Genomic DNA, 25,845 nt, shown 5'->3' on the forward strand with positions numbered 1-25,845 from the left:
AGCTTTCAGCCGCTGACACCAGCCACAGGGACGGAAGCCAGGACAGCAGCTCCCTTCTGGAAGTGGAAGGAGGGACTCTGTGAGCGACTCGCTTTGCTTGGTGAAATCACCAGGGACTGGAAGGAAAAACAGCGAACCTTACCAGGAAAAGTACTGTGAATTTGACTGTCTCTCTTGGAACAAAAAAAAACGTATTATGTAGTTATGCATCACTTCATTCAAAAATGAATTAAAGTGGCTTCTATTTTGGCTCTGTTTCAGGAAGGTAAGTGAATGAGCGGGAGCTCTGTAAACTGCATCAAGTCCATAAACTTCTTTGATGGGTGTACTCCTATCAGGGTATGCACATGGGTTAATTTGCAAAGTATATACACGTTCCCAGTGCAGTAATAGACTATGGAAATTGCAAAATGTCTCTCGGGAGGATGAAGAAAAATAAAACAGGATGTCTGATGCTTTCAGCCTTCACCTGGGTGGACTGCACCTCACTCTGGATGCCACTGAGGCCGACTCCTTGGGGCCATGAGGGCAAGAGCTGAAATTCCCAGAGCGCAGGGACGGGCACCTATGAGACTATCCACATTTTTGTTCAATAATCAGACTCGTGGATCCTCCCATACCCTGCAACAGCGTCTGCCCTGAGGGAATTCTGACCAGTTAGTAATTTCGGTGGGGGTGCAGCACACACCTGTACTAATGTGAGGGGAGCATGACGCTATTCTCAGGAATCAGGCGGTCCACGTACTCTTGCAGCCCCATCTAATCCCACAGTCTTTGCGCTGCATCAGGGAATAGCACAGAAAAACTCAGCTCAGGGGTTTAGAACAGAGGTCCGCAAACTTTTCCTGTAACGGGTCAGAGAGGCTTTGTCCACCATGTGGTCTCTGTCCAGCTAACCAGTGTTGCCCTCAAGGGCGAAAGCAACTATGGACAAAAACGTAAATGGATAGGCGCGGCTATGTTCCAATAAAACTTTAGATATAGACACTGAAATCCGAATTCCACTTAGTTTTCATGTCTCATCGTATATTCTTCTTTAGATTTTTTCCCCCCAGCCATTAAAAATGTAAAAACCATTTTTTGCTTGCAGGTTGGTATGAGAACAGGCAGTGGGTCGGATTTGGCCCCAGGGCTGTGGTTTACCAACCACTGGTTAGAGCGTGGACTTTGGAGTCCGGGCGGGGTTTGGGTCATAGTTTGACTTTTGGTGACTGTGCCATCTTTAAAATGTCACTTAATTGCTCTCTAGGTCTCAGTTTCCTCATCTGTAAAGTAGCATCCCAAAGGGCTGTAAGGATGAAGGGACACACTGCTTGTGACATCTTAGCTCAAGGTGAGCACGGACTGTCGTCACTAGCTTATATTTGTCTGTAACTCCCTGCCCTGGAAGGTCTGGCAGGAAGGGGCACCCGGAGGCAGAGCCAGGGCCCGGCCACCTTTCCGTGGTGATGTGTGCTTGAAAATCCGAAGCCAGCACCCAACCCCAGTGCCTCCAGCCCACGTCTCCAGGAAGCACCCTTTGGCCCGAGGCTGCCCGCTCTCGGCTACGTTCGCTTCACAGGAAATGTTACGACAACACTTGACAATAGCACAGGGGAGGTCTTTCTGGACAGAGGGCTCGTGACGACAGTCCACACACAACGCTCTGTTCTTGAGGGGCTAGGAATTAGAAGACGCACACTCACCTCCCTCATTATCCTTGTTATCCGCACAGGAGGTTTCCATGGCAACGTTGCATCCGGGCCCTCTCCAGCCGGTCTGGCAGACACACTGCCAGCTGTTCTGACCCAGTGTGCATCTCCCGTTGCCGTTGCACAAATCGGGGCAGCCATCTGGTTGGAGAAATGGAGAGGATGAGAAAGAGGAACGGGAGGCCGCGCTGGGGCAGCAGGGGAGCCATGCAAAGGGGGAGCAAGGCCATAGGGCAGCCGCTGGGCCAGCCTCACAGTGGGGCCCGTACCTGCCCCGGGAAGAGTCGAGGAAGCAGGCGACGCATGCGTTTGCAAGGCGCAGCAGGGTCCCAGATGCAGAGGATCCCCAATGACACTGACCTGTGCGGAGGGGTCTGAGGCAACCTTCCCAAAGTGGGGAACATTCCAGAAAACTAAAACTAGCCCTGAGCTTACAGCAAGCCCAGTTAGGCTGTTAATTCCAGCTGGTGGCTCAGAATTGATGCTACCTCAAGAAAAATCTTTTCTTTCTCTTTTTTTTAGAAGTGCCTTCTGCAGAAGGGAAAATTCCCTATCAACCCAGGATGGACGCAGAGTGCCCTCCGTCTTTTGGAATTTTAAAGATACATTTACAGGCGATTAGCATGCACTTCTTGTGACCAAGAGCTGGATGGGTCTGCTGGGCTATTTTCCTATTTTTGTAGTACTGAGTTTTAAGGGGCACTTGAAAATGTCAGCTGCTTTTCACTCAACCTATTTATGGCGTGATTTAAAAATACTGCAGGATCTGAAGGCTGTGGAAGGAGTAGGTGCTGAGTGCCATGAATCGGGGAAAGGCAGAGGGATGTTTATGTCCATGGGGAAGGCGGTGAGGTTCGAGCGATCGTGACTTTGTGGTTTTTCTTTTCCTTTTCTTTTTTAGGGGGATGTGTGACATCAGCAGCCTACCTCTTCCCCTAACTGCTCCAGCACCCAAAACAGCTGTAGCAACTACTCTTCCGACCTGAGCTTGGGCAAAGAGAGCCTGGATGAGGAGAGAGAGAAAAAAAAAAAAAAAAGCAGGGGGCAGTACAGAGAGATGGGGAGCGTCTCGGACAGAGAGCCTCTGTCACCCTTTATAATACGTAGAATCACAGAACTGGTAGGATGTGGCCACACTCATGAAACCTACTTGCTGGCAGGAATTCCTACATATGTTTCTATTTTCCTTTCCTTTCACAGCTTTCTTGACGTGTAATTTACATACCATAAAATTCACCTGTTTTAAGTGTACGATGCAATGAATTCTAGTGAATGTACAGAGTTGTGCAACCTACATATGCTTTCCTACTATGTTTAAATACACTTGGTGGGGAGGCATAGCTCAGTGGGAGAGTGTGTGCCTAGCGTGCACAGAGGTCCTGGGTTCAATCCCCAGCACCTTCATTCAAATAAATAAATAAAAACCTTATTACCCGCCCCCAAATATATAAATAAAAGTATATTGAATTCTTAAAAAAAATACACTTCAAATGACCATTAATTGTCCCTAGAAAGTAACTTTCCTGAATATCTGTCTCTATCTCTCTAATTCCATCTCTACATCCACTACCATCCCTATCTCCATCCCTTTCTATTTTTAAAACACACGGAGTGCAGGGAGGATTGGGCGGAGGGATGAAGTGCTCTGGAATGATTAAGGTAATTGATTTGAAACCCTTCTGGCCCACGTCTTCTGGGTCGAAAGTGTGCCTCTGCCCCTTCTTCTCTCTCCAGCATTCCAGAGGCCATCACCTGGCATCCTTCCTCTCTCCTCTCGAGTACCCCTTACAAGAATGCCAGTAAACCTAATTTGTGCATGTGGCAGAGGTGGGAATTTAAAGGGCTCCTCCTAAGAAGAAGGGTCTGGAGGGTCCGAAACTGAGTCAAAATTTACTTGTTTAAGGAGTTCCACTCCTCAGTGCTTGTTCCCTCCCATCCTTTCCAGCATGTGGTATGCATTAGGACCAGAGAGAAATGGGTAAGCAACAGAGGAGAAGTCCTAGTGCAGAAGTCTCTGTAAGGAAGCTGAGCTGTCTTGAGAGGAGAAGCGAGGAGACAGTTATCAGGGTTTTTGTTTGTTTGTTTGTTTTTTTAAACCCTGCACAGCCCGGCACTAAATCCAGGATGGAAACAAAGCACCAGTGTTTGCATACCTGGAGAAAGACCTGCGGGTCCCCACACCTATCCTCACACAGCCAAGAGCCACATTTCCATTCCTTTCCTGAGCAAGAAAGGCCCTGTCTGGAAGACCTGCGACTTTTCCCCGATTCATACCGTGAGAGAGGGCTGGGAGGGGAAGCCAGCCCTGGAGTCAGAGAAATGCCACAAGCAATTCTGCAGGAACAAACGGCAACTGGGTAGGAGAAGCCCAAGGGCCACTGCACAGACGCCCAAGGAAAAGCGAGTATCTCCATCCTCCAGCCACCTCCAGCTTTACGATGTCCACCAGCAGAGTTTTGGGGACTGGATCACAGAGAACACACTACATGACAGCCCCACCAGCCTCTGCCTAGCATGGTATCTATCACATATGCTTTGTTATTCAGCTACTTTGAGGTCTCACGTTTGACGAAAATCATGCCCAAAGTCTCAATGGAGCCTCATTGTGTAGGAAGCCCACGACCACGACATAAAATTCAAATCTGCAAAGAACACTAGCATGTCAGTCAGAGATATGCACTCCAAATATGCCTGCTCCCAGACTGAACAAGGCTTCCCGCCAACCTTTTTTCTTTCTCTCTTGTTTCTCCCCCTCCCCCGACCAACTGAAGCGAGATAAACAGACCACAGTAGCGGGTTTTCTCCACATCATAGGAGGACGATGAAAACACGAACAGTGGGAAGCTGGCAAATCTCTGAGAAGTTCTGGGGCAGCTGGGAATTAATGGACAGGACTTTGCTTTTTAGCTTGGAGAGGAAGAAAGCAGCCTCGGGAAGTGCGTGGCGTTGCTAGGCAACCCCAAGCTACCCTCAGCACAAGTTCATTCTGCTGGTGGCCTTCCGAGGAGGTGATGCGTTGTGTTTGTAAAGTGCAAAGCCAGCTTCTGCTTAAGGGAAAACAAAACGTGGGAAGTAATTAGTCTGGAGGGCAAACGGGTATCAGGTGGCAGCCCTTCCCCCGGAGAGGAATCTACAACGGGAGTTGAATTGGGCTTTTGCGCTCAGACTTGGGGATCCAAGAGGTCTCCTGCAGGGCGTCCTCTGGATTTCCAGCCAGCTAGCACTGCTTCTTCCTTGAGTGCCTGCTCTGAGGCCACCGATACAGAAGGCCCTAAGGCACAGCTGTTGGGTTCTTTGTGCAGCTGGAGAGCCTTAGACCAGTGATTCTCAACTGAGGCAGTCTTGTCCCCCATCCCTCCCTCCAGGGGACATTTAGCAACGTCTGGAGACATTTGCGATGATCACCCCTTTGGAAGGATGCTACTGACATCTGATGGGTAGAGGTTGCATAGGACAAGTCCCGCAACAAAGGATGACACGGCCCCCAATGTCAGTAGTGCCGGGATCGAGAAACCCTGCCCTTGACCTGACCTGAAGCTGCATGAGATCTGAGACTCTCTAGGTTGCTGTTGGATCCCAGAGCCTGGCCCAACTTTAGGCACATCGTAGGTTCTTAAATGAATAGAAAACAATCAGGTGGGGCTAGATCATTTCAGCCTGGCCCTTGTCTACAGACTCTCCTGGGAGCTATGAGAAAACAGTGAGGACTCTCTCTCAAAGATCTAAGTCTTCTCCCCAGGGAGAACACTCAGGGCATCTGCGATATCTTGGGCTGGTCTTATCACACTTCCAGTGCCTTTGGTGGAGTGGAAATGGAATCGTCTCCAACACATTTCTATACATAGAATTCCAACCAGTAGGGAAAGAAAAATGCGCTGGCACAGTTACCAGGTACGCAGCCTTTTTACCTTAACAAAAATTAGAGCTGATGCAGAAATTGGGGTTTAAAAAATAAACGCCCCCCCCCCAAATAAAATACAACCAAATATACTGTTACATTCAGATGCCTCCTGAATCTTCAGCTCCAGTCCTCTGAACTCTGGACCTGGATCCCAACTTGCATCTCAGCATCTCTATCTGTTCACTTACAAGCACCTCAGACTCAACAGAATTCAGCTTCTTGATCTTGCCCTCCCAAACTCTGATTCCTTGATCAATGAATGGCACCGCCAGGTACCCCACTGCCCAAGTCTGAAACCTGGGAGTCACTGTTAATTACCCTCCCTGCTCCCACCTCTCTCCTCTCGTGTATCTACTCAACAACCAAGTCCTGCCTTAATTTTCCTCTTTACTATATGAAGCCCTGCTTTCCCTCCCTCCTAAATGTTCTCTGGAATCTGCCCTCCACTCCCACCGCTAATGCCACTGTATTGACCTGAGCCATCCTCATCTTTGGTCTGGACCCCAGTCCAAACCTTCTAACTGGTCTCCTGCCTCCAGCCTTGCAGCATCATCCATTTCTCCCTGCTCTGGACGCCGCTGAAAACACTTCTGTAGCTTTTCATTGTCCCTGGGGGTAAAGTCTGAAGTCCGGAACCTGGCTTCCAGGTCTTACACGAACTGGTTCTCACCACATCCACCTCTCTCAATACCACTTTAGGCTCTGTGTAGACTGAAGTCATTTAGCCTTTACTTTCTCGTCTAACTTCAACCCATCCTTCACCCAAGTCATCCCCAGGGAGCCTTTCCAAAGCTCCCCAACCCAGGCTAGCTACCACTGTCATGGTGCCTTTATCCCATCCTGCCCTGTTCTGCCCCACCTTACCCTGTCCCCTCCTACCCACCACCCCGAGTCACAGCTGCCTGGCTAGCAGCCCTTCCTGAAGACATTTTATTGTCACCTGCAGGAAGACTGTTGTCATAAACGTGCACATCGTCATTAACTACGGTTTGAACGGGGCCCCTAGAATTGTGCAGACATCTGGGCATTTCTGTTATGATGCAAACCTGTCAGGGCAGGGGCCAAGTCAATCTTGTTCACTTTTGGATTGCCAGTACTCGACACATAGTCAGGGGATGAATGAATGTAGGATTTCCGACTGAAATCAGCATCTCTGATGCCCTTGGCAGAGCGGAAAAGGAACAGTTTCCAAGACTTTTCTACACAGAGAATTCCAAACACACACACACACACACACACACACACACACACACACACACACACACAATCCGTCGACACAGTTACCAGGTAGGCAGGCTTTCTGCTTTAACAAAAATTAGGCACGAGCCAAACGTTTGCAGCCCAGTAAAAAGCGGAGCCTGGATGTACTTGAAGCAAGCTATAATTACCATAAAAGGCTTTTCTAAAAAAGCATCCAGGAATGTTCTACCACATGCAGCCATTTCGAGGAAGAAATAAGTGGCTCATACTGTAAAAGGGATGTGGAAAAAGAAGCAGGATTTTACCATGCAACATCAGGCACACCTTAGAAAAGCAGCGAGGATCCGCCGAGATGGGAAGGCAAGGGAAAACCCCAAACAGGCCTCATGTCAATGCAGACAGATGACAAAGAAAGCCGCAGAAGCGACAGATCGGTCCCCGCTTGGTTCAAGAGACCATCAGGGGAGCTGCCGCAGCCTGAGCTAAGCCCCTGTGCAAAGTCTTTTCTGAATCAAGAGGAAAACCTCGGCTTGGTTTGGACTCAGAGTTCTGAGATTAAAACCTGGCTCTGCCTCTTGACCTGGAACTGGTCGATTCACCTCTCACCCCCGTTCAAAAAACTGTATGTCTCGCTAATGAATCTTACTTATTGTCCTTCCCAATAGAATGCAACCCACACAAGAGCTAGGATTTTTGCCTCGTTTGTTCCCTGAGGTATCCTCAGAGCCTAGAAAAATAGCTGGCAGGTAAGAGACATGCAGCCAAGGTCTGTGAATGACTTTACAGGGATGATAGTAACACTTCACTATATACAGAGATCAGAGGGGTTAAAGGAAATGATAAAAGGCTAAGACTTTAGTAGAGAGCTTGGCACATCGTAAATGCTCCACAGATCGAACCCCTTCAGTTGCTCGTGTTGATTTAATTGTCGATGTTACAAATATTAAAACTAGCAGTAGCCTTTTTCTTTGGGGCATAGTTTGAAGGGCAAGGTCATTTCTTTTTGCCCAAGAGTCTACCCTATTTCAAATGAAAAAAACGGAGGTTTCTGGGGGTGTCCTGCGTGCGTGATTATATCACATCATAGGAAATCCTCATTCCTCTTTGCCTGCCCCGCTCCAGGAATCCAGCCATGCCACTACAAGTGTTTTCAGGAAACCCACTTATGCTAAAGGTGATTCTGTGGGGCTGGAGAGTTGAAAGTAAAATACGGGGTGGCCTTTTCTTTGGGGCAGCGTTGTACTTCTGCTTGTAAACTTAATTAGTGAACCCCCCTCCCCCGACTATTTTAAACATCACTATTTTCTGAGAGCTGTGCCTTGGTGGAATTATGGAGCAGACGAAGATTGGAAATACATCACAGAGACTGCCATTGCATTCCAGAACTCTTTTAGAGTTGAAAACAGCTGAGGTGCTGGGGACCAGGGATCACCAGGGCTTTGGTGGCCATTTATACTAAATAGCAGTGGCAAATGTTCAGAGAATTAATCTGGTGTTTCGAGACACTCTGGGGAAAAACTCCAGCTAATTTTAGGAGGCTGCCAAAGCAGCATTCTGGTCCCCAGAACACAGCAAGGCTTGTCCTCTTGCTCATCTGCGTGAGCAGGAGGGAGACTTGTTTCCAGGCACAAACTGGCGTGGACGCTCAGCCACGAACCTGAGCTGGAACAGCTGCCCCTGCTTTGTCAGAGAAGACTCGGAAAACCCGGGGGCAGATGTTCCTCATCGTTGCAGCCGTGTGTGTATGTATTTGAGGGTTTGCATAGGGGCGAGTATGCTGGGGAGGGCGGGCAAGGCCAGTGCTCCTTTCCGTTGTCAGCTGCTCCTTTTTTGCTCGTGAGGCAGAAATCATGCCCCTCCACCCCTGCAGCCACAGGAACAGCAGAGCTTCCATGAGGTGAGACGCATTTGGATCCAGGTATCAAGGCTGCATGTTTCCTGGATGCACCTGGATTCCCACTGATCAGCACCATTTCTGTCTGCCTGGGAAAAGGAAGGCAGTGGGGCTCAGCCTTGGCTTCAGAAAAAAATATAAATCTTATTTTATTTTTTACTGTTTTGGTGCTTCAAGTTCTTACGAATTTTTTTTAAAGTAGAAGATTACGAGGGGAGGAAACTGAGCGCCTAGGTAGCAGTAACTGGGAGGGAACTCCCACGTCAATTACTTAGAGAATTAGGACTGAATCACTGTCACCCGGTAGCACTGGGGTCCGACACAAGCCTGTGCTTTTCGCGGTGGGGAGCCTGCTTTCTTCCCCTGGAACATCACCCTTCTTTATCCAACTTCACCCAGTCAAAGGAGGGCGTTGTGGGTAGCGATGAGCGCATACTGGCGGGTTGCTAAGGCACACGCCAAGTGCAGCCACGCTGAAACCCGCTGAAGATATACCTCGGGTTTCTCCCCCTGCCTGAGATCACAGCAGTGCTTCTCAAGGTGTGTCCTGGCACCAGCAGCAGCAACGTCCCCTGGGAACTTGTCAGAAAAGTACATCCTTGGATGCCGTCCCAGACTCACGATGCAGGGCCTCTGGGGGGTGGGGCCCGGCAACATGCGTTTTAACAAGCCCTCCAGCAGGTTCTGACGGCTGCTCTGTGAGAAGCACTGCTTTAGGATGAAGCCCTGACTCCCTAGAAGGACCTCCGAGGCCCTGTGTGACCTGCCCATCTCTCCCCTTCTCATCTGTCACTTGAGGTTCTGCTCTTGGACCTTCAGCCACGCTGCCCTGCTCTGTTCTAGAACGCAGCCTGGACCCTCCTCCTTTTGGGTTTTTGCACATCCCTCTCCCTAAACTCTGCTCCCTGCACTCACCTTGGCTTTCGTCAGTGCCTGTTCAGGGAAGGCTTGCTGACTCCCCAGCTCAGGGCTCCTCCCCCATCACATGACTTCACAGCACCACCTACTCCTTTTAAAATGCTCACCATCTTTCTATTCATCCTTTGTTTACAGCAGTGGATGGGTCCCAACGTGACTGCATGTTAGAAACACTTGGGAGCCTTGAAAAATCTCCATGCTGGGCTGCACCCTGATCAGATCAGAGTCTTTGAGGTTGAGACCCAGGCATCAGTGTATTGATTTCTTGAGCTCCCCAAGTGGTTCCCATGAGCGGTTGAGGTTGAGAACCTGTGGGTAGATGCCCATCTTCCTAAAAGCCTCCAAGCCTCCTGAGGGCAAAGACTCTGACGCTGTTGTACAGGCTGCTTTCCCAGTGCCTGGCATGAAAGGTATTTGTGAAACAAACGCACAGATAAACCCTGTGTTGATCCCACTGCTCCACTGTGCCCTTGACTGGGCAGCCAGGTAAAGGGAAAAAGCTTCCCACAGACCACGTCCCCCAGCCCCGGGATGGACCACACCTCCCCCAGCAGAAGAAACAGCTGGTTTGCGGCACCAGGTCTGAAGCCAAGCTGGTGACGGCGGCTGTGAACAAGTGATACCCATGCCTTTTGACTTGCAGGCAGCTGATGCCTTCTGCCTGAAAGGGACAGGACGGAGCACCCAGCGAGGCAGAGGAGGGGCACGCTGGTAGATTAAGAGGGTGACAAGAGTTCCATAAAGGCAGGGATGACAATAATAAGAAAGCCCAGCGGTTTAATTTGGTTCTTGGAGGATAATCAAGTTGTAGCTCATGTGGCTTATTCCCACAGCTGTCCAGCAACTAATGAATGTGGTACCTGCTCGCTATGGAAATAGGGACAAAGGCACGACTTTGATTTCTTATTTGTTGTTTCTAACCATCCAATTTCTACACCCACTGAGCATCCGTATAGCCACAGGAGGGTCATAAAAATACAAATAACACCTAGGAGGCCTGTGGGCACGGACTTGTTACTTTCTACAGGGCTGACGGCTCTCTTTTAACTGGTGTAAAGCCAGGCCAATGATAAATTGCCGTATATATTCCTCTGTTGTTGCCGTTTCCAGCACAACGTTACAAAACTTAAGGAAATCACTAAATGTTTGTTTCTTATAGATGTTAAAAGCGCCGGGCAAAGAATCTGCCCCAGGACCGTAACTCTGGGTTTTAGGAAGCTTTTAATATAATGACAGCAATACATACAGACATGCCTGTGTGCCTGGCACTGTCTCATAGGCCTCCCATGCACTGGCGTATTTAATTGTTACAAGCACCCTATGGCGTAGGTGCTATTATTGTTCCCATTGTACAGGTGAGGAAGTGGAGGCACAGAGAGGTTAAGTAACTTGGCCAAAGTTGCACAGCTGGCCAGGGGTGGAGCCAGGATCCGACGTCAGGCATCAGACGGGCCTCCAGAGTTTCTGCTCTCAAAGAGGGGAGCCAACCATCCCTGTTTGCCCGGGACTGTCTTGGTTTTAGCACTGCAAGCTCTGAGTCCTGGGAGCCCCTTCCGTCCCAGGCCGCCTGGGACATCACCAGGGACAGGGAGCGAGGACTGGGCTCTTCATGGGCGGTCATGGAGGCGAACAGCCCCCACCTCCCCGCCCCCGCCCAAGGGCAAGAGAGAGGGCACAGACTTTTATATCGAGCTACCTGTGGGGGTGTCGGGCCCCCCAGCAGTGCCTGCTGCCTGCTTGGGCCAAGGCCCCTGGGCAGCCCAGGAACCGCGCGGCCCTACAGAGGCGGAGGCAGTGGGCTCTGAGTCCAGGCTGCCTGAGTTCAGTTCTCGGCTCCACCCCTTGGCTGCATAACCTTGGGCCCAAAATTGCAAGCTCTTTGTTCCCTTAGGTTCTTCATCTATGAAACCAGAGCAATAAGAGTATCTATCCTAGAAGGTTGTTGGAGTTTCAAAGAGAATACACGTCACACACTTAGCATGACTGTTAATGCGTACTGATGCACATAAAGCCAGCTGACGTGTGAACCACACGTACACACGCGCACAGTAAATGTCCCAGAACTGACAGCTCTTCTTACTACGGTTGTCATTAAAAGTAATCTCACATCGTAGCAGCAGGGTCTTGTGTGGCTTAGGAGAGCTTTTGGTTTGCACTTGAACTGGCGATGGATGGGGAGGGAGTATACATACACGAGACCGGCACAGGCAGCAGAGCACAGACCCCAGGAAGGAGCCCTCCAAAGACGGAGAGAGAAATGAGAAAAGCGAAGTCATTTCCCAAGAGCTCCATGAGGAAGACCGGCACGTACTGGGCGAGACACGTTATCTACAGACTCCCCCTTAAAACACAGGAGGCCTGTGAGAGGAAACGGAAGGGCCCCACGGCTCAGCCGTCTCATTCAGGCTCCAAAACAATGTGTGTCCGCAGAAAGGAGGGGTCTGGCTGGGGTGTGGAAGGGGAGCCGCGGGGCAGGGGAGTGCCAGGTCCCCTCAGCAGTGAGCGCGCCCCGCCGGACCGGACCCCGTGCCACCTGCGCGCGCAGACCAGGGGCTCAGCGCGTCACCTCCTCGTTATTCTAGGGGGCCATTTCAAGGGCCATATCAAGTATGACTGTGACCATCAGTTGTGGCTGAAAACTCCGAAGCTCAGAGAGGTTAATTAATTTGCCCAGGGTCATATTCATGGCAAACGGTGGCTTGAGGGTTTGAACCCAGGCCCGTCCAACTCTGAGCCCCTCTAACTGGGTATGGAGGAGCCTGCAGGGAGAAGGGGCCTCGGAACACCACACTTCTTGCTTTGACTCCTTGCTTCCTGGCCCATCTTCTGATTTTAACTTCATTTCCCACCGAGATTTCCCTTGAGGGAGAGAACACGCTGAGGTGGAGATGTGGGTTTTCTTAGTGTGGATTCATGAACAGCCATTTGGGGTTTACAGGGTTTTGAGTGTGAGGGAGTGTGTGAATACAGCCACGGTGGAGTCTCTGAAGCTGAGAAGTGGACAGTGTGCCATGAAGAAAATCCTGCTGCGTGCCCTCCTGCCTGAGGGGTTTGCAGGTCCCCAGGAGCGTATGGCCCTGGGTCTCCTGCTTTACCCCCACCCTTGTGTCTAGTGTGTGGGAATCAGGGAATGAAAGGATTTCTACAGGAGAAATTCCAACCCAACAGCAAGTACCTGTGGAGTTGTTACAATATGCCAATTTCTGGAAGAAACTAATGAGTTCATTCTTTCATTCGTTCCATAACTATCTGCTGAGTCTCTACCAAATGCCAAGTACTTCCTAGACGCAGAACAGAAGAGACAAAGTCGTGTTCTCAAAGACCTTACAACCTATTCAGGGGAGATCCATAGAAAACAAGTGAGAAATTAACAGTGTGTCAGATGGTGATAATTGCTAGGTGGAAGAATAAGACGAGGAAGGGGGATCGTGATGGGGGTGGTGTGTGATGAGGACTGCTGTTGTGTATGGGGTGGTCAGGGAAGTTCTTGCTGATAAGGTGACGTTTGAGTGGAAAATCTTAAGGAAAGGAGTCGGGGATTCATGCCAATGTCTAGGGGAACCATAATCCAGGCAGAAGAAACTGTACGTGCAAAGGCCCTGAGGCAGAGAGTGCCTGGGGTACTGGAGGGACAGCAGGGTGGCTAGTGTGGCTGGAGCAGAGTGAACAAGGGGACAATGTGAGGACAGGGCAAGGGGTGGGGCCAGGTCCTTGTAGGACCTCACAGTTTACTCTGAGGATAATGGCTTTATTCCGAGTGAAAAGCGCCACTGGGGTATTTTGAGAAGAGGAGTGGCCTGACCTGACTTGAAGTTTTAAAAGATCCCTTTTTGCTGGGGATGGGGCAAGGGAAGACTCTGGGAGGCTGGCCAGGAGGAGGCCACAGGGATAGTCTTGGTAAGCCATGGTGGTGGTGGGGGCAGAGCACAGAGGTGACCGGCTACCACGGCTCCCTGCGGCATGGTTCATTCTCTAGGGGTGTAGGGTTCCCTACACATCCCTTCCAAGGAACGAATTCTAAGACACAAAAGCAGAGGATAAAATGCACTGCCCATAAAATAGTGCTCTGGTTGATGCAAAAAAATTAAACTTCTCATGGGAGTCAGCAAACAAATGGGGTTGAGGAGGCTGGATTTTGCCCTGATTCTACCCTCCTGTCCAAGTTGCTTTTCCTTATTAAAGATGATACGCAGAGGTAAAAGGAAAGGGCATCATGAGTGGAGGAGAGCAGAGAACCACGGGGTCTCCCAGGCCCCGGCCCTCGGCTCCGGGTGGATGGTCTAAGGTGGAACAGCTCCAGCAAACGAACTTCCTGACTTTCTTAACATGATGACTTCAGACCGCAAGGCCGCACGCTTTCTGCCAGCTTTGTCTAGTTCATCTTGGCATCAAGACCTCTCTGGAACACCCCCAAGCACCCTCCCAGATTAGTACTCCTGGACTTTAAACCCCTTTGCATTCTGTTTATGGCTGTGGGTCAGCTTGATGCACCTGAATTGTGGCACTCAAACGCACTTAGAAAAAGCTACCTCCATCCACCCATCCATCCATGCATCCATCCGTCAGCTATCCATTATCTGTCTGTGTCTGTCTGTCTGTCTATCTATCTAATCTATCAATCAACCTATCTTTCTATTTGTTGATCTATCAAGACTCGCCTACCAAACAATCTCTCCAAAATCCCTGAAGGCTCGTTCTCAAAACACTGCATATCAAATGACCTCATACAGTAACCGTATTTTATGTTGTTTTATGTTACTTTCTGCCTGGTACCAAAACAATGAAACCACTCCATCTCTTCTCCGCTCCTTCACCTCCTTCCTCTCCTCTGCTGACACAGCGTCTCCCAGCCCTGCCCTAACTCACGAATCCAGCGCCTCCGTCGTCGCCCCTTCCCATCCGCGTGGCCCAGGTAACCCTGAGTCGTCAGGGATGTATCAGGCTCTTCTGAAACCCTATCTGTGTGTAGTGTTCCAGCCCTTTTCTTAACACAGTTTTTAGCTGATCAAGGACTTGGCGGGTAGTCGCTGGGCACGGTAGGGTCTTTATCAAATTTTGCAGTCAGTCTGGATCCCTCAAAAGGTGCACTTACGTGTGGCGCGGTGTGAGGAATGCAGAGACTTCTTTTCTGAGAGGAGAGAAAGGTTGTCAGAATTGCAGCAATCTGGCCTCTGCTACTGTCAGCTGCTATTCTTCAGTTTTGCATAATGAGTGTGCCCTTAGGAAGGCAAGAGCTTCCTCTCGGAAATCCTCTCATTTACAGAGAAACAAAAATCCCTCCTTTCAAATGCATTTTAAACATGCAAAACAGCAGTGTGTTTCTGCTAAGTCACATCTCAGCTAAATGGATAATTGAATGGTGAATGGGAGTTGCTACTCAGCTGCTAACCTGCAGGGTTTCCACGCATACACACTCCCGCAGTGCAGCAGAGCAATCCCCGGGAGGCAGAAAGCATGACTGATTTTTCCAATAAAGCTCCAAAAATCGATAATCCTTGTAGATGGAACGCACACGTCTCTAACCATCTCAGAGTTTCATCTCCCTCTGCTCGTCCCCCTAAACAAGCCTCTGTCTTTACCCTGGCACATGTTCCTAATTCTGCGCCACCAGGATTTAGCCCGAGTTCTATTCAGTTCTGCTGAACGGACCTTTTAGTGAGGCCCTGCAATGCGTCTTGATTTAGAGATGCTTGGGTTTTATGTGGCTCTGCGAAATGTTGTTTAGCTTTTCCGGAGCTCCAGTAAGTTCTGATGTATGGCTGTGCATGCCTGCATGATTAATGTCACACGCAAGGACTTGGAGCTTTCAGAGGTCACCCTGTGTGTACTGAATAATACAGCACAGATCCAAAAATACGCTTGGATGAGAAGCCTGGCTCCACACGAGTACAAGTGCATCGTCTGCTTTAGTCGACATTGCCTGAGACCCAGCACCTCTCACTGTGCTGCTGAGGACAGTCCCTTCTCCAAAACGCATCTTAAAGATAAAACAGTGTGAGTGAAAAATACTGCAAGCCATGTCAGTAAACAAAGAATGCTGAAGCCATCAAGTCATCAGCCGCTGCCACCACCCCCCGCCGCAGTGAGGACCAGCCCACAGCCCCACCTCTGCAGCCTGAGGGGACTCAGAATAAGAAAAGGACAGGATACTGGCCCTAGGTAGCTAGGTGCTTCTCAAAGGGATGAATTCAATGAGCCCAAAGGTTTGCTCCCTCCCATACATAGAGTAGCGCTAAATTCTTTAACTTGAGATGCCTGGTTTTCTTTAGTCAACAAGTAATCTTTTCAAGTTCTGACTACCTGGTCTTTGCTGTAAAGCTCCTATATATCCTAGCTCCTCCCCTACCTCTTCGGAGCAGTCCCTCAGAGCCATCTGAGAGGCTGCCATCCCGGCTAGAGTCCTCCCGCCGAATAAAAATATAACTCAACTTTTAGGCTGTGCATTTATTTCAGTCGACAACAGGAACCATTTTGGTTTCTTGGTGATTTCTCTGAGAAATATCACAGGTACCAGAATAAGTAAAAATGCTGGAAAAACTAGAAGGCTGCTATGCTAGTCCCTGACGGGACTTCCACGTTGCAGGCAGCCAGACCACGGTGTGAAGCAAATTAAGTGTCCATGCAAAATATGCTATGGTGTGCAATGCTGTGGTTGAGAATTTCAATGCACCGAAGTCACACGATCCGAAACGATGGTTCCCACAGCAACTATAACTCAGCTCTCTGGTGAATACAAAATTAACTTTATTGCAAAACATGCTGTTCAATTTACGCCTTAATATAGTCGTGGCAGAGTTACAGTTGCTGTAAGAACGCTAACTCTGAATTGTTTTGAATAATTAATTTAATGAAAAGTTGGTGGAAATGTGAACTCTGACAGAAAGTCAACGGAAATTTAGGGAAGTTGGCCAATTACGCATGTGCTGGGGGGCAGTGAGTCACTTCTACAACCTGAGATAAGTGAGGGCGCCCTTTGGCCTGGGGGCACTGGTAAAGCCAAGAACCCCAAGCATACTAACGCCCCCCCCCAACCCCGGCCATCACTGAAGAGACGCTTCTGCAGGAGATGCCTTGACCAGTAGGTGAGGGGTGGCTCCCTGATGCATCACTCGCCTTCAGGTAACCCTCTTGCTGCAATTACTGGGGGTCAAAGCAGGTATCAAAACAGTGTAGTGGTTACGCCTGGTCTCTGTTAAGTAGCCCTGGGTTTAGAACTCACTTCCCCATCACTGACAGTGAGGACTTACTCTGATTGTTCAACTTCTCTGAGTCAGTTTTCTCACGTATACAATGCTGATGACAATGGGTTCCACCCCACAAAACTGATGTGAGGATTTTTTTTTTCCAATTATTTCTACATTGATTTTTGGGGTTTTTTTGGTGGGGGAAGGTAATTAGGTTTGTTTGTTTGTTTATTTATTTAGAGGAGGTACTGGAGATTGAACCCAGGACCTTGTGGATGCTAAGAAAGCACTCTACCACTTAAGCTATACCCTCCCCCTGATGTGAGGATTTGATGACAGAGGATACATTAAGAATTTAGCTCTGGGGTTGGCCAAGGTTATGGTCAGTGCTTGACAACTATTAGCTATGATCTGAAACAGGAATTCAGTCAGTCTGCAAATTCAAAGCATATATACATCATCAGCTATGTGGCCCGTCTCCTTATTTCAACCCAAACTGATTAAATGTAAGCCTCAGTCAGCGGGCAGTGGGCAGAGGGTAGGGGGTGGGGGATGAAGGCAGAAGCGGGAATTGGCAGAAAACTTCCTAAGCCACGTGCGTTCAGCAAAGATGCTTGAGGCCACTCCTACGGCGGTTCTAGAAACAAACCCATCCACTGTCTCTTCTACCAAAGAAACATTTCTCAGCTTTTTTTTTTTTTCCGTATAAATTTTTTTTTAGAACTTTTCCTTCTAATTCCTCTCCCCATTATGAAATGTTAACACCACAGATACACTCTATAGATCTGTTTACTTACTGCATATGTATAAATACGTATCTGTGTTTTACACATACAGAGTAAGATTTTTTTCATACCCGCCCAAGGAGCCACTCTGCACTCTGTTGGGGGTGACTCTGCCCCAGTTCCAACGTATGTGCTAGATGGCAGGCCAGCAGGTCCCTGTGTTCAAGCCCTCATGCTCCGCAACTCAGGGGGAACCCTGCCTTCATTCCCTTTGCTTATTCCTCCTTTGAACCCAGCTCTCAGCTTCTAACAAACGGGCTGTTCTGACAGCTAAGCAACACAGTGTTTTTTAAGCTACTTCATGGTGGTTCCTCACTGTTGCCTCCCCAACTGTTCTCCTCGGGTGCGATGTGGCTTCTCTTCTGAAATGGCTGAGAGGGTCGCGCCCAGCGAATCCCAAGCCAGCCAGCCCCCACCGAACACCTGCTGGCTTCCTGCTCAAGGCAAGTGATCATTTCAGGCTCTTTCTAGTTAGCACTTTTGCTGCTGGCTGCCAGGGTTGACCAACCCAAAGGAACCCGCCCTGCTAGAGGGCATCTTTCTTGGGAACCACTGTCAGGGTTTTAATAAGAAGGGGTGAAGCCACAGCCTGGGAGGAAAAACAAACGAAAAGCAACCCCCCCAGCAATGTGCACTGCTAACTTCTGAAGTCATTCCCAATGTGGCTTTGACTTCCTTCTTTCTGTATCAGCCTTGTGCTGTTTTCAGGGACTCTGCCTCTTTTGCCTTGAAGTCTTGGCTGGTGGCTTTTTACCTCTCCGCAATCAGTAACATTTTAACGTCTCCTAAAAGACACGATTTTATAATACTGTAATCATTTGCTTTTACTGCTCAGAAAATATTTTAAAGTTGCATTACTTAGTGTAACCCTGTCTCCCTGGTGATGGGTGCAGAAATTTACATGCCAAGGTAAAGCCATCCCAGTAAACTGAGATCCATGAGATGCATAGAAAGTGCCCTGTTGGTCTGGCCGGGTATTAACTCAACCTGGAATTCCATCTCAGCTTCTTCTGAAACCTGAGCAGAAACTCCAGGGGGCTGAGCTCTCTGCTGACCAGTGCGTCTGCCCTCCTGAGCCTCCCTGAGTTGCACTGTTTGCCTTCAGGGGTCAATTTGACCAGAAGGCCAGTTCAGCCAGGTAGGCTCGAATTTGAGGGCAGACCCATGGTGACGATCACCTGTGCTGTCATTCTATGCACTGGACCACAGGGCACTTTGGGCTTTACAGGATGTCAGTGGCTACCCTGATTTTTCTGAACTTCTACAATATCACCCTGAGGCTTTTAAGACAGAAATGTCTCCAACATGGTACCCCTTTAGCTCCCCCAAAGGTATGTGTCTGTGTTCAAAAAATACAAATGATGATTTGTCTGGATGATATTTTGAGAGGCATTATGAATGGAGATAAAGAATAGCCTTGGCTAGAATTAGAATGGCCATCATTCAAAAGTCCACAAATGATAAATGCTGGAGAGGCTGTGGAGAAAAGGGAACCCTCCTACACTGCTGGTGGGAATGCAGTTTGGTGCAGCCACTGTGGAAAACAGTACGGAGATTCCTCAAAAGACGAGGACTAGACTTACCATATGACCCAGGAATCCCACTCCTGGGCATATATCCAGAAGGAACCCTACTTCAAAAAGACACATGCACCCCAGTGTTCATAGCAGCACTATTTACAGTAGCCAAGACATGGAAACAGCCTAAATGTCCATCAATAGATGACTGGATAAAGAAGATGTGGGATATTTATACAATGGAATACTATTCAGCCATAAAAACCGACAACATAACGCCATTTGCAGCAACATGGATGTCCCTGGAGAATGTCATTCTAAGTGAAGTAAGCCAGAAAGAGAAAGAAAAATACCATATGAGATCACTCATATGTGGAATCTAAAAAAAAAGAACATAAATACAAAACAGAAACAGACTCATAGACATAGAACACAAACTTGTGGTTGTCAAGAGGGCGGGGGGTGGGAAGGGACAGACAGAGTTCAAAATTTGTAGATACTGACAGGCATATGTAGAATAGATAAACAAGATTATACTGTATAGCACAGGGAAATATATGCAAGATCTTGTGATAGCTGACAGTGAAAAAGAATGTGACAATGAATACATGTATGTTCACGTATAACTGAGAAATTGTGCTCTACACTGGAAATTGACACAACATTGTAAAAAGACTATAACTCAATAACAAAAAAAAGAAAAGAAAAAAGAACAGCCTTGGCTGACCTTTGCAAGTGTCCATTCTGAATAGCCACATGGAATGCAGAAGTCAATTTCTCCCAAGGCAGCAAAAAAGCCATTTCTTTATATGTTCAGCTGTACGCAGGTATATAAAGAAATCGCTCTTTTCTTCTACATACTTTAAACATATTCAGCATTGATTCTGACCTACTGGGACGAGCTACAACATCATAGTTAACGCGGGATGCTTAATCGACCGTGGCTCAGACTAGATGGACAAGGGATTTCCAGTGCTTTTCTGTGGGGTCTTTAAAATGTTCATCCCTGGAAAAGGCGTTTTTTTTTGTTTGTTTGTTTGTTTGTTTTTGACTCTAAAGAAGAGTGCCCTGATTTGTAGGATCCGACAGGAAGCTGGTGGGTATGACAGCCCTTGTAGCTCCAATGTCAAATGAGCCTACTAGTCTCCCTCACACATGCATTTAAAATGGCCAGGTGTTCCTCTGGTTCCGCATCTGCCTCTGAAGGATGTTGATGGCATGCTCGCATGCAGAGAATGTGAATGATCGCAGCAGACTATCATGCCGGGAGCTGTTCCCAGGAATCAGTAGCCTGACTGGAGATCATTTGGAAGGAAGAGCAAGGCAATCTAGAAAATGCAGGATACTTGTGCTCTGCTGCCCTGGGGTAAAGATCAACAGGTTTACACTGCTGCACTGGAGTCTCCTCTCGGGGTCATGCCTGCAAAGCCCAGGGAACCCCCCTGAGTAGAGGCAGGACAGAGAGCGCACATGCCCACATATGTAGCCAGGGGGTGGGGGGAGAGGGGCTGGGCAGGGGGATGGTGTGGGACAGCCCTTGAACCAGTCACAGAGGAGAAATGATGACAGTGACAGAGCTCCACTCACTGCTGGTCAGTGTGACTTTCTTGGCTCTTCTCCCCCAGGCAACCCAGAGATCTCTGCACTGCTCTGGCCCTTGTCTCTGTCTTTCCCCGTTAATCCACTGTGGCCCAAGACAGGGCACGCACGCCAGCTCTGTAAGGAAGGACTTCTCCACCACTGCAATTCTATCAGACTAAGGAAGAGGAAGGGACACAGGGGCCCCAAGCAGCATGAATTACTTAGACACTGTTAGTAAAATACATGCCCTCCAGAATCCTGAAGATTCCCATTTGGAGTTTCTAGGTCTTGAGCATTTGCAAAAGTAACGTTTCAGAGCATGGCATCAGACCACTGACCACTGCAGAGACGTGCTGGCATGGGTGAGGATGTACCATGCTGGGCCTGCCGAGAAGTCAGATGGGCGCACGCACACGCATGCACACGCAGACGTGCACACACTCACACGCACGACAGGAGTTAGTTCCTAGCTCGGCTGGCCTGTCTCATCGAGATCTGGGGCTGAGCTGGAGCAGATGGGAGGAAGATGAGCCAGAAAGGGCAGCAGAGGAGGCAGGAATGGATGCTCTGCCCACGTGCCTTAAATGCCGTACATGCCGATTGTGTAGACCATGGATTTAAACCAATGAGTCACCCTAGCTGCCTTGGGTAAAACACTTTCTGGTGCTACTCATTGTGCGTTTGGGGGCAATGGCCCCCTGCCTGCCTCACAGGCTTCTCAAGAGGTTGACTGAGGCAACACAAAGTCTTTTGAGCTCCTTGGAGAAAATTCACCATGTAAGTGCCAAGTGTCACCATTATATCATGGGAATGAGACTCCCATCAGTTTAAACCAGTCACCAGGAGAGTTGGGGCATCCAAGAAAAGCAGCCAAAGCTGTCCTCATCTCAACCCAGGCAAATGATGTTTCCTCATTCAGCACTAACCTTGCACTGGAGGGGTCAGTGGCCACAGGTGGGTGCCCTGTTTGGCCCCTGGTCTTGTCTGAATGGCCTGCACATCATTTTCATACATTTTGACTTGCTTGCCAGTATTTCAAGGTTGGGAGAGCGTGCACAGCCATGCGGATCTCTGGCTTCCATAGAAGAATTGGAAAATTTGGCAAAACTAGGCTGGCACTTCTGCACCGCCACATTCAGCTGGCGGTGCGTCGTGTCTGCCCTCCATAGGTGGGACCTTCCCATTCCAGATTATTACCCCTCCCTGCTGTTTTACACCCTATTTAATGCCCTCACGTACACTGGCCTTGCCTCACCCACAGAGGGGTATTTGAGTTTACAACTCTTTCTACAGGTTTTGCCCTCCGTCCCCTTCCCACAGTCAACAAAGATGCTGAATTCACAGTGCCCTCATTATCCAAATCCAGGCTAACTCCCCCAACAGAGGAAAGGACCGTCTAACCAGCTCCTGCCAGGGAGAACTGAGAAGAGAACCTGGTTACTCCCACCCCCTCCCCTGACTAGTAATTCCACCTGAAAACCCCACGGTTTTCTTACTTAAGAGATGTCCAAGCAGTCATCCAACTAAATTAGATTATAAGCATCCAACGGTTTTCCCAATACATAAAAGTATAGACATTGCTACGAGAAGATGAGATTTAATTAATGAGTGTTATTTAAAGGAACAAGTTGTGCCTTAGACAGAGGATTAAAAGATAAAAAAGGATAGGAGGGAAAATCAAATTTTAATGAGTTGCCTTCTTCATTTGATTTGACTAAATGTCTTCTGTTGTTGAAAATATTAACACTTATGAGGGAGTCGTTTGAGTGTAGCCACATGGTTTGATACCTGACTGTTTTCTTTCATATAATTACATTGTGTTACAAAGGAATTTAAGCTACCACTTGAAGTTTAAAGCTTCCAACCTTACATGGATCTCCTTGGGAGGCTGTGAGCAAGGGATGGGGTTGAAAAGTAAATGTATATGAGAAATCGACACATTGTAACTGACTATACTTCAATTAAAAAAGGAAAAAAAGTAAACATAAAAACCATTGACAGAAACACTAGGAAGGGTGTCGCGTTAGGAAACGGCCAAGTTTCCTGCGACCACAAAGGCAGGGGAAGTCTGGAGTTCCTCAGGTGGTCGTCTGCCCCTCTGCAAATCAATTCTCTCTCACCTCGGCCGCCCCAGGGGCTCACCTGGAGGAGAGGAGGGGAAACTCCTGAGGCTGTCAGCATGCAGCAGGTGCTCCATAAATGTTTCATGAGGAATGAATGAATGAATGTGGTTGCCATTGCTCAGCTGGATCCAGAGAGAGGAAGTGTGGACCCCAGGCGTGGCCCGCGGTGATACACACGTGGCTCTCCTGTTTCCATGTCTAGCACCCGCGTTCCTGCAGCTGGCAGCCAGGTCCTCACTGGGCCTTTTCTAACTCCCTCCTTGCTTTTTACATGTGGTCCCTGGGTTCTCCCTTCTTTTTTTTTTTTTTTTTTCAATTGAAGTTTAGTTGATTTACAATGTTGTGTTAGTTTCTGGTGTACAACACAGTGATTCAATTATATATCTATATACTTATATATAGATATAAATATCTATAATAATATATATATTCATTTTCATTATAGGTTATTACAAGATATTGAATGGCGTTCCCTGTGTCATATATACATTAGGACCTTGTTGTTTATCTCCTTTATATATAGTAGTTTGTATCTGCTAACCCCAAACTCCTAATTTATTCCTCCCTCCCCCTTTTCCCTTTGGTAACCAAAAGTTTGTTTAAAGGATCAGAATTCAGGTGTCCCTGTAAGAGTGAAATAAGAAGACGGGCCCAGACACCTGGGTTAACACATGAGGTTTACTGCCCTAAATTCTGGGGGCTCCTTTCCATGCATAGTTGTAGACCACCTTACTGCTTCCTCAGCTGCTCATTCCGTGAAGACATGGTGTGGAAACTACAGGAAAGCCACAAAGATGTGGTGTCTGTGACTTTTAAACAAACATTCATGGAATATCAAGCACTGTGTTAAGTGCCTCATGTATAAGCGCAGCCCTCACAGCAGTAGGACAAGGGTATCATTACTCCCCATTTACAGATGGGAAAAACTGAGGCTCACTGGAGATACAGAGATTTCCAAAGGTCACACCCAGCTTGCAACGGATGGAGGCTGGATTTGAAGTCAGGCTTGTCTGATTCATGCATTCAATCCTTTTTCTGCGTATTTCCTTACACCAGCCCCACCCTGCGAATGCACGGTAACTACAACAGCAAAGCACAGCCGATGCGCGTTAACAGCAAAGAGGAAAGACGTTACATTCTATCGACAGAACGTGGGAGCTACTGTGAGTCTGGTGAGGGTGTTGATGTGTATTATGTGTTTCAAGCTGTTTAATTCTGGGTAGGCTGTTTTCGGGCGCGAGGCTTTTCAATGATATGATAACATTTCCTGTATCGGACCCCCAGAGAGCAGGTCTGGAAGTGAAAGGATCCAGATCTTTCTTGGCCCCATGAAATGGAAAGAAACAGTTAAATCAGTTCATATTCAAAGGATGGTGAGAGGTTGATAGCAACATGCTTCAGGGACCGACCTCACCTTGCCCACACTCCCTGGATGAATAGGCAACAGCTAGTTTCTCTCACCACTTCTGTTGTCTTCAGTCTCTCTCTCCCTGTTTGTGTTCTCATCAATGACACTCGGCCTTCCTGGGCTCACATACACCTACCGTGGAGAAACAATCTCACTGTCTATCGCCAGGATGCTCTCTGCAAAGCCAAGCCACCACTTTGAGTTTTGTGTCATTAGAGAGCTTTGGAGGCAGCAGTGTGACCAGTGACCAACAGCTTGTTAATGTGTTGGAATCAAATCAGGTACAAATTGTCTCCTCTGTGTTTGTGAGGTGGTTATTTTACAATCTTTGGGGGCGTCTATCCCGCTGACACTATTTCTAGACAACCAGACAGGGCAGTCTGGCAATCCCTCTTGAAGTTAAAGCATAATTTTTAAAAATAAAGAAATTGAATTCACACTTACCAGAGCCCATCACTCTGCCTACAGCTTTAGACAGATGACCCTTCGGGGCCAAGCTCCAACCAGCGTCATTGCTAGTTTGACCAGGTGCCCCTGTGGCTAAACTTGCAAGTCATGGCCTGGGATTCCCAGCAATTTTAATTCCTCCTGGACAGCAGTTTTGTGGCGCTTTCTGTCTCTAGAACGTTGGTTAACCCTTCCTCTCTCTGGGGTCTGGCAGGCTGTGGTTTTTGTGATTTGGGCCACATGGTGCTGGGTATCTTGCATGATTAGAGTGACCTCCAAGAGCCATGGCAGAAACTTCTGGAAACCTGGAGTCTAGGGGATACAGAAGCAGCTCCCTCTCCATCCCTCCTGGGACACAATTATTATGAAGGTGGGAGGCCACAGAGGCTCTTTTCCTCGCAGTTGAGCTGAAAATGGAAGCAACCCTTAATCTCAATGAGCTTAACCTTAAAGAACCAGCTGTGTAGATGCTGGGGTCCCAAGGCTACACTGGGATTCAGAGCCTGGGTCTACAGAAGGTGTATGAGCATGAGGGGAGGTGAGGAAATGGCAAGGATCCTGTGGTCTGTTCTACAGCCCAGCCTGGGGACAAAACCTTGAGGTGAGGGAGAAGGGTTGTAGGCGAAGAATGAAGGGCTGTTTCCTCAAAGGAACACGTTACCAGCTGATAAAGCTCCCCAGGGTGCAATCTCTTCTTCTGTGTGGAGACTGGCGTAGCCATGGCATGAACCCCGGCAGGAGGGGAAGTCCTGAGGACTCCCCTTGACTGAATTTTGCAGGCAGCAGGCCTCACGGAGGGGACAAAGTTTGAAGAATCTGAATGCGCTAAAGAGGAGCCTGGGTGACACCCTTGGAAACTTCTAGAAATGTTTGGGGCGAGAGTGGGGAGTGGGCTTTGCAGTTGGGATGAGCCAGGAAGTTGGAGGAAGGATGTGAATGATTCCTTTCTGGTGAGACAGACTTGTAGGGCTCGGGGCAATGTGGGTTCTGTCAGGCTTGGAGCAGAACTCAGGAAGGGTTAGACCGTGACCCGGTTCTAACTGACACGTCTCATGTCAACTGCCAGTTTCATTTTGACTGTTACCCCAGCTCACCTGGAAAAGTATATACACGTCTGCTGAATTAATTTTTCCACTTGACACTTGCTGACCAAGAGGAGCCAACCACATCTTCAACCATCTAGGTGCAGAAAGGGG

At 48.5% G+C, this 25,845-nt stretch overlaps 1 protein-coding gene across 7 annotated transcripts in view; it reads right to left on the reverse strand.

Annotated features, from left to right (window-relative positions):
- TENM2 (teneurin transmembrane protein 2) overlaps window positions 1–25,845 on the reverse strand; it is an 892,554-nt gene that overhangs the window by 96,416 nt on the left and 770,293 nt on the right. For all 7 annotated transcript variants that reach the window (XM_032465127.1, XM_032465128.1, XM_032465131.1 and 4 more), the window contains one exon: window positions 1,686–1,832. In XM_032465127.1, coding sequence (XP_032321018.1) covers window positions 1,686–1,832 — 147 coding nt within the window. The remainder of the gene's footprint in view (window positions 1–1,685; window positions 1,833–25,845) is intronic.

Source organism: Camelus ferus, chromosome 22 (genome assembly GCF_009834535.1).
Source record: "Camelus ferus isolate YT-003-E chromosome 22, BCGSAC_Cfer_1.0, whole genome shotgun sequence".
Lineage (NCBI taxonomy): Eukaryota > Metazoa > Chordata > Mammalia > Artiodactyla > Camelidae > Camelus > Camelus ferus.